General features: G+C 38.8%; 1 protein-coding gene across 1 annotated transcript; it reads right to left on the bottom strand.

The window, feature by feature from the left end:
- Positions 1-6,267: 6,267 nt before the first annotated feature.
- LOC125209451 (malonyl-coenzyme:anthocyanin 5-O-glucoside-6'''-O-malonyltransferase-like) lies at positions 6,268-8,155 on the bottom strand. The gene is made up of 2 exons (XM_089066426.1): positions 8,147-8,155; positions 6,268-7,638 (listed from the first exon to the last, which is right to left on the bottom strand). The coding sequence occupies exons 1-2, from the start codon at positions 8,153-8,155 to the stop codon at positions 6,268-6,270; spliced, it is 1,380 nt and encodes a 459-aa protein (XP_088922552.1).
- Positions 8,156-9,486: the final 1,331 nt, after the last annotated feature.

The raw sequence follows: 9,486 nt of genomic DNA, 5'->3' as shown, positions 1-9,486 counted from the left end.
TTTCAAACAAAACAACAATCACCGAAAAGAGAAAAAAAACACACGCACAAACAAACAAAGATGAGTTACTCCAACAGAATGTGGGCGGCGGCGAACAGCCTCTCCGATCAAGGCCAGAAGATCAAGCCGCTGAGCTATGGCAAGCACCAATTCTTCTCCGCCCTGGTGAGCTCCGGAATTGGAGGGTTACTCGGCGGCGAGAGGGAGCAGAAGGAGGATTCGCTCCGGCAAGTTATGTATTTGAACTGCTGGGGCCAAGGCTGAGCTGGCTGTTAATTTCAACGCCCGGAAGGGTACAATTGTAATTTCGGGGAAAGAGCGGGAGCTGAGTTGACTCGGGATAGGGGTTGACGTTGAGTTGAGAAATATTTCAATATAGGGGACTGCATTGAAACAATCACTATGAAATTGGACTCGACCTTCATTGCCGACGGGCCGCATTCGACCGAATCGGGACCTGAAAGGAGAGGAGGGGCTGTTCGCGATAGAGTATAATGTGCTTCCAATAATTCTAATGCTACTTCGAATCGAATTGCATTCTCTCTTTTTATTCATTTTTAAACAGTAGTTACATATCGTTGTGTTTGTACTGAAAAAAAGTTGAACCTTTTAATTTTATTACATCCAAGCTCTAACTCGTTTTACTTATAAAAATAGAGAAGGAAAAATTAAGGAGAAGAAACAGTACCAGGAAAAACTAAGGAGGATAAACGCTTAATCTATAGTATTTTCATTAATCCTAAACGTTTAGAAATTAAACGAAGATTATAGCAATGAATGTTTAGAAATTAAATACGATTCATTCAATCCGTTCGTCCAAACTAGTACTAGTAATAGTATGTATTAAATGTTCCACACTTACTTGAGAGGGGTGTTAGAATAATGTAATCGGTCTAAGATGAAATCACGGTAATGATCAAGGGCATATCGAAGAAGGATCAAGTCAATAACGAAAAGTGTCGAATATTAAATACCTACCACGAGTGTAGGAGCCGCATTATTGAGAGAAGAGAGAGAAAAACGTGTAGAAGACTCGTGGTTCTTAATTCTGACCGAAGGAATTCTTAATTCTGACCGAAGGAAATTGAATTTGAACAGTTAAATATTCAATTATAAATTTCTGAACGTGATTGTAGTTTCTTGAGATGTTTATTTCATCTATTTTGAAGTTGTATTGATTATCTAGTGCTTTCGTTATGTTGTTAATGATTAGATATTAAACTTCTTGGTTGTATTTTCTCCTTGGTGATAGAGGATTTGGAAGACTGGTGGGTCTCGTGATTTTTATCTCTTCATATTGAGGAGAGCTTTCCACATAAAATCTTGGTGTTGATATTTTCTATTATCGTTTCTCATTATCATATTATTAATTCATCCACATTAGGTGCTATTATATTGTGCTTCTATTATATTTTTGCAATTTGGAAGATTTGTTTATCCACTACGCCTCAAAATTAGGACATTCCTCCCAACAGTTTGATGTCAAACATTTGACATCTAATGATAAAATTGAAAAGATTTAGGTCAATCTTATTGCCACAATAGCTTTATACAAATTTGGACGTTTAATGTTGGACGACGCATGTCTAAATTTGATCTCTAAACTCCTGTCAGGAAAAAGAAAAAAAGAACAAGTGAATAAATGCGTTTATTACAAAACAAAACATTCGGAGATCGCAATAAGGTAGCAATAATCCAAATTTAATAAATAATTGCGATATTTTACTAATTATCTCTGATATTTTAAGAAAATGTAAAAGAGATTGGGATATGATATGATCATGGCACTTGAATCAGGATTGGGCCGCTAATGTCAGCCCATGTGATCGCTTTGTCGTCTTCTGCTGCCCACTAAACGACGGAGATTTTGTATTTTTCATTTATGTCAAATTCCCTATTTTCAAGACATATTTCCGTTAAATGTACGATGTATATTTACTGTACTTGGCTACTTGTATAAATATTAGTTTCAATTTTACCTTTTTATTTATTCTTCAAAATCTATATCTATATATATATAAAAGCCGAGTTTTGGCGTTCTTTTGAAATATTTATAAGTTTTGTCCTCGTTCTAATATATTTATAAGTTATGGGATCAATTTGATAATATTAGAATTGGAGCTCACGTTTTTTAAAATAAATTTAAATTAAATAATGTAGTGGAAGTTTTTTTTATATTCTACCAATAAGATTGTAACCGTCACATACATTTTAATACATTATCATGTATATTTATTACTATTTCAATATTAATTGCCATTACCATTATCATTATCATATTTATTACCATTACCAATTCAATATTAATTAGGATTAAAGAATTAGTGCAATTTACCACCACCATCCAATTAATTAGTTTGAATCATGTCTATGAACTAATGTTATGCAATTAAACTGTAAGAAATATCGGGTATTCATAATAAGAAACGTATTAAACTTTTAATACATGGCTATTAACAACAAAAATGAATAAGAAAAGTCAAATTTTGTAACTTCTATTGTCTTAAATTTATAATTATATTGTTTTAATTTCATGATCTCTCATGGACTAATTCTGTGCCTATAAAAGGCATAGAGTTGTGGAGGAATCAAACCAACTAAAGTATTCTCCACCAACATTTTATTGTACATTTTAGGAACATTGTTTTACTCAATTTTTGGAGCTCCATCAAATCATCGGTGCCTAGCAGGTTTGAGATGTTACGTATGTTAGGAGGATTTCATCTTTGGAGATAATACGTCAATCCGAGAGCACTAACCGTAATGTACTTTGTCTTGCTGAAAGAGGAGTTTTCTCAACTAGACTTATAGTTCAGTTTATTTTATAATTTTTATTGTAATTTCCATTTTATGTATTGTTGTTTTTCTTTCTTTTGATTGTAATAGTTAGAGTACCGCGTGTATATATGGTTCGAGAATTTTATCCCAATATTTCTTACAGTTCTTAGAGAGGAAGAATCATAACATTCTTGACTCGAGAATTGTATCCCAATATTTCTTACAATAGTTAGAGTACCGCGTGTATATATTGTGATTTACATTTTTCAGTAGAGAGATATGAACGATTGATTTAAACATATTTTTCAAAAGTATCAACACTTGATATTCTCTTCTTCGTGTCCAAATAATTGTGTTGGTCTTGGTTCCATTTTAAATACTGGAGTATATTTATTGAATTGTTATTTATAGTATAATTTTCTATTTTTAATCTTATATAGTTATATTATTTTTTATTTTAATTAATTAATAAGTATTTTAAAATCGTATGATGAAAATATATTCCGTCGTGCATCGCACGTGGGTTAACACTAGTTAGTGTAATATCTAACTTATGAACCCTTTTTTCTTCAAACTTATTTTTCTTTTTTCCATACACATTAAAATTTATAAATGAAAGGAAAATTATATCAGCTAAAACCTGAGTACTTATTATAACAATTTAATTGATATTTATATATTACCTTATGAAATTAGTTTAGCGTAAAATATAAAATTAATAGCGCAATATTAATGAGTTTGTTGGCAAATACTAGTATGTTCATAAGCTAAGAAGAGTACATATTATTAAGATAAGATAGAGTTCAATTAATTTATTTTAATGTTCATAAGTTTGGTAGCGCGATTTCACAAACAAACAAACCGTATTATTCAACTAGCTAGAAGCAATTCGTTTCCAAAAACAATGCATTAACATTAAATTGTAAACATATAAAATTTGTCGGACGTGAACTCCAAAAAATCATCATTTTACCAATATATGAGGAGTAACAATACTTCCAAAATTAATAGAGATGTCCATTACTCCCTCCGTTCCCACTTTAGTCTCGTTGACTTTTCTGCACTTATTTTGTAAAAATGATAATAAATAGTTAAAGTGGAGAAATAATAAAGTTAAAAAAAGAATAATATAGAGAAGAGTCTTATCTACATTATTCTCTTTTTTACTTTATTATTTCTCTATTTTAACTATTTATTATGATTTTTATAAAACGAGTGCAGAAAAGTTAATGGGACTGATAAAGCGGAACGTAGGGAGTATAATATTGGAATTAATACTACCATACAAACCTTAATAATTTGTACTACAATACATAAAATATACAGCATTTGTCGAATAAGAAGCATATACTAACACGTTAGCTGCATGCAGATGACTCATGCAATTCACAACAACGCAACGCTGCCACGTATTCCCCACCACATTAATTCCTATTCCCCATTTTACCCCTCAACCCTCATATAAAACAATGCCTTCACACATTCACTCTTCAAACAAAACAAGAATATCACCCAAGATAGAAAAAGAAAGAAAAAAAAAACACAAACAAAGATGAGTTACTCCAACAGAATGTGGGCGGCGGCCGGAGTGGCGGCGGCGAACAGCCTCTCCGATCAAGGCCAGAAGATCAAGGCCGGCCTCAAACCGCTCAGCTATGGCAAGCACCAATTCTTCTCCGATCTCCGGCCACTCTCCGCCCTCGTGAGCTCCGGAATTGGAGGGTTCCTAGGCGGCCGCCGCGGCAGAGACGGCGAGAAGGAGGATTCTCTCCGGCAAGTTATGTATTTGAACTGCTGGGGCCAAGGCTGAGCTGCTTGTAAATTTGAAAAGCCCTGAAGGGTATGAATGTAATTTCGGATGCGGCAAGGAAAAAAGAGCGTGGGCCGAGTTGACTCGGGATGGGGGTTGAGCTGAGAAATATTGGAATATAGGGGACTGCATTGAGATTTATGTGAAATTTGTGGGTGTTCCCTAAAAATTTGAGGGAAATTAGGGAGAATCAACAGCGAAATGATCAAGCCATCTGCTCTTTTATGTGAAGAGTTTTTCATTTTATGTGTATGTTTATTTCCCCATCTGCTCTTTTATGTGAAGAGTTTTTCATTTTATGTGTATGTTTATGGAAATAAAGAAATTCAATTGCGAATATACGTTTTTTTCTCGACTTTAGGCAAAACTAAAATAAGGTATACTAAAAATAAAAAATATCAAACACAACATAAATTAGGGGTGGCGAAATGGGTTATTCGCGGGTATCCGCACTCGGTAAGTCGGGTATCCATATCCGAGGTAAGTCGGGTATCCATATCCGATTTTAGCCAAATTTATTGTCCGAATATCCGCTCCGTGATATACCGGGATTTCGATACTCGTGTTGGTTATTCCGTATCCGACATTGCGGGTATCTGTACCTGACCCAAAACTTTAATAAAAAATTTAAAAACCATAATAGTAGTCAATGTTCTCTAATTTATTTTATTGATATCGATGATAAACTTATTGAGAATAAAAGTGAGGGTGACACTCTAATTCCGGTGAGTTTTCAATTGTATGTTCGTTGGAATATGAAAAATGTTTCGAAAGAACTCTTAGATTATATAAAGTACTCTTATTGTTCCGCGTTAATAGAGGCGTTTCATTTTCTTCACTCATTTTAAAAAATAATAATATAACTACACTTCTCTACGTTATTATATCTCTTACTTTACTTTTTCTTCAATTTAACTATTTATTTTTAATTTTTTAAAATGAGTGCTTATATGACTATTATTATTTAACTATTTACTTTTTTCTCCACTATAACTATTTGAATCGCTTCTATTAATATGGAACGGAATCAACGGATGGAGTATTAATAGATGGTATATGGCTAGTACTAATGATAACGGGTATTATCGAGATTAACTGGTATACCCGCGCGGGTAGTGGGTATACCCGTTACCCGCAAAACTCTAAACACACTACCCGATCCCGCCCCATTTCCCGTTATCATCGGGTAGCGGGTACCCGATATCCGGCGGGTAACGGGTCGAGATGGGAATTATTCGTTACCCGCTACCCATTTTGCCACCCCTAAGAGCATTAGCAATGGTTGGCCCTCCCATTCCACATCAACATTTGTCCAAAGGGCCTATCTCCCTGCAATGGAAGGGCCCTCCCATTCCATTTCATTTCCACATCATCACCATTTTATTTTAATTTTTTAGCACTTCTATATTTAATATGATGTCAAATTAAATAAATAAGAACCAAAAATAAAATATTAATATGGGAGGGGAGGTTGGCCCTTCTCATCGGCTAGAGCCGATGTATCGGCCATATAGGGGAGAGAGAGAGGGGGCGCACGGCGGCCCCTTTTCCACTATGGTGGGGCGATGGAGGCCGATGGGAAGACTCTCCTATCGGCCCTCCATTGCTAATGCTCTAACCTAAATCTAACATTTTTTGTCATTGAAAAGGAAAGAAGAACAATAAAATCGATTGGTACCCTACTCTAAGGTCAAGTTTGGTTCACCAAAAACACGTTCAAAAATATCCATTTCAGCCTTGTTCCTCGACAGCCCAATCTCAAATGCACCCTCAAAATCTCTAGATTTGCAGAGGGAAATCGATCTCTGCCGATCAAGATGCACGAATTCCTGCTTCCTCGGCTTCCCCCACCCGAAATCAGCTTCGTAAACATCGAATCTCGGCGATCCAGCCACCGATACCACACACTGCCCACTATTTTTCCTGAAATCCAGCGGCCAATCTGCACTCTCCACCACTCCACGATCACTCTGCAAAATCCTTCGAGTCGCTTCTCGTATGCTCTCCGCAGCAATCAGAAATCCGCCCTTCTTCTTCAGCGATCCACGCCGCGCTCCTGCACGTATGAAAACTAGGCAATTTCCCAAGTATGATTCCGGCAGCGGCGGATTCAGCCGTCCGCGGCAGTCTGCGGCGAAGGAGAAATATACGATCTCTGACTTGTCGTCGTCGGAAGAAGCCGCCGACCTCATTGCGCAGATCCAAGCGTAGGCAGAAATTACCGTGAAGGATGAAACGTCGCGTGAATTAGGCGTGTTGGCGTAGACATGATTTTTGAGGTTTTGGACTTGATTTTTTGTGAGGAGAAGAGTTGAACGGACTCTGTTGATCGGAAATTCCACCAGAGATGGTGAGAAATCGAGATTCGGATTTCGGTTTCTGACGAATTTCCAAGCGATTGAATCTAATTTTCCATGATCTACAACCAAATTACGATCGAAAACCGGCAAATGCCTAGCCACTGCTTGATGAAATGCTTCACCGTCTCCAGATCTGTTCGCACAGCCCCACGACTTAACAAAATTAACGATGCTGCTCCCATCGGCGACGGCGTGATGATTGGTGATGCCGATGCAGATTCCCTGGCCTGCAAACAGCGTGATCTGAAGAGCGATCACGGGGAAGACGACGGAGTAGGTGCATCGAGTTGCAAGAGGAAGCTCGGGGACGCATTCGTAGAAGTGATCAGCGATTCGCTGATTGTGTGAAGTGAGATAGTGAAGATTTTGATCGGATTGAGCTATAATTAGAGAAACGGAATCATCGGAGGCGCAGCGGATGGCGGGAGTGCCGGAGTTCAAGGGGAGGACTACGTTTCCGGCGAGTGGGAGGAAGTGTGTGAGAGTGAGGGAGAGAGAAATTTTCAAGGAGGGGAGAATGTTTTGATGGAAATGGAGGTTTGAGCAGGGGAAGTCGAAGAAGATGAGTCTTTGTGTGGGATCGGATTGTAGGAATGGGATGTCGAAGTGTGTTAATGGAGTGTAGAATTCATGATTGCTGCAAATTGAAGAAGATGATGATGAAGAAGCAGGGTGATAGGGACTTGAACCCTACAGCAAACCTGGCGATGAATGAGCAGCCCGACCGCGCCGAGCTTGCCCCAATCACGACCCATTCACGCCCAAAGAAGTGAAGATCCATGCAAATCCTTGCGTATCTTTAGTTTATTTCAATTTCCATAGTTAGACTTATTTTTCTTTATTTAATTCACGTAATATTTTGTAATCTTTTTGATATCTTGCCTTGCAAGATATCGTTGGGTTTAGGTTAGGATATCCTCGGGTTTTCTTGTCGGTTCTTTCCCGAGACGAACTAGGAAGGTCGAACCGTCTAGGGTTGAGGATTCTATAAATACTAGAATCCCATAGATAATTAAATCATTGAGAATTAAGAAATAAAATACTTCTTTTCTCATTCTTGTTTCAAAACCCTAGAACTTCAACTAGGGATTATCTCTTTTGCTCCGTTAAATCTTCGTGTGCTCTACAAACCTCTCGATAGGGAACTTAAACCCTATCAATTGGTGCTTCCATTGACTACTCTTCTCCCTCAACACACGGTAGCCATGGCACCAGGTTCAATGGTTTCAAAGCCGCCTCCCTCGCCAACGTTTTTTGGTTCTGATTCAAGGTTTAGGAAGCTAGAAATCCTAGCTTCTGGCAGAAACACCACAGCAGATAAACATAAAGAACCGCCAGACCCCCTGGTTACGGAGACGCCGACGGCGAAGCATGTGTGGAGACCACCGCCGTCTCGGACTACCGCCCCGACGACCATCGATCGGGAGTCCATTCTCCGCCACCGCATGGACCCGCCTCGTTTCACAGGTGAGGATGCTTCTAATTGGATTCACAAGATCCAGAGGTACTTTAATCACTCTTATACTCCAGAATCTGATCGTCTCTATCTTGTCACGTTTTTATTTGACCCACCGGCGTCCGATTGGGCAACATATTGGAAGGAAAACAACACGGGAAAGGATTGGAATGATTTTTTGATAGCAGTCAAACATTATTTTGACCCAAATTTTGATGAAGGTTACGCAAGCAACAAAACTACGATCGAACTGCCTGACTCACCTGCTTTTCCTTCGGACACGAGCGGGTGGAGATTGCCTCCGTCGCTCACACAGCCACCTACAGGAATGGTGCCCAGTGCCTTATCTCGCCCTCGTTTTGATGCTCCTCGTTTCGATGGTGCGAACGTCGTCGAGTGGATTTGTAATATGCAGAGGTACTACAACCACTACTATACTCCTTTATCTGATCGGCTATACCTTACTCAGTACTTGTTCGATCAACCGGCGTCAGACTGGATGACAAGTTGGAAATATAATCATGCCGAAGAGAGTTGGGACGATTTTCTATTAGCAGTCAAGCAGCAATTTGACCCCAACCCATATGAAGGGCGAGTAGCAACCTTGCGAAACACGCCTACTGTACATGTCGTTTCTTATAATGGCGCCGATCTCTCGATTACCTTGGACAAACAAGCTGCTACCTCTGGGATGGGTGAAGAGACTGACGATTGGTCATTGATGTATCATAGAGCTACTCCTGTTCAGAAGCCTCACACTTCCACTTCAGATATGTTAACTTGGTCAGAGGCTCCTTCGGCAGAAATCCCCTCAGCCGCCACTGCCGCTCGTGCGAGCCAGCCTACGGATGGAGTTGGTACGGTACTATTTGATGGCCAGATTATTGATGGGAATGTTGAGAATCTTAACGAAAGGAAACCTTGCTCTGGCTACAAACTGAAGGAGATGAATGGCAGCAACATAATTGCAGGTGACAGTGGAGATGGTTCAACAGACTCAATAGCGTCTGATCATGATACTCTCATAAGCCGAATATCACTTCACATTGTGCAACAAGCTCCCATCATTGCAGGTGACAGTG

Source organism: Salvia hispanica, chromosome 3 (assembly GCF_029641045.1).
Source record: "Salvia hispanica isolate PSC_SH4W2 chromosome 3, Shi_PSC_v1, whole genome shotgun sequence".
NCBI lineage: Eukaryota > Viridiplantae > Streptophyta > Magnoliopsida > Lamiales > Lamiaceae > Salvia > Salvia hispanica.
Note: the sequence above shows the minus strand (reverse complement) of the source record. Positions and strands in the feature narration are given on the sequence as shown.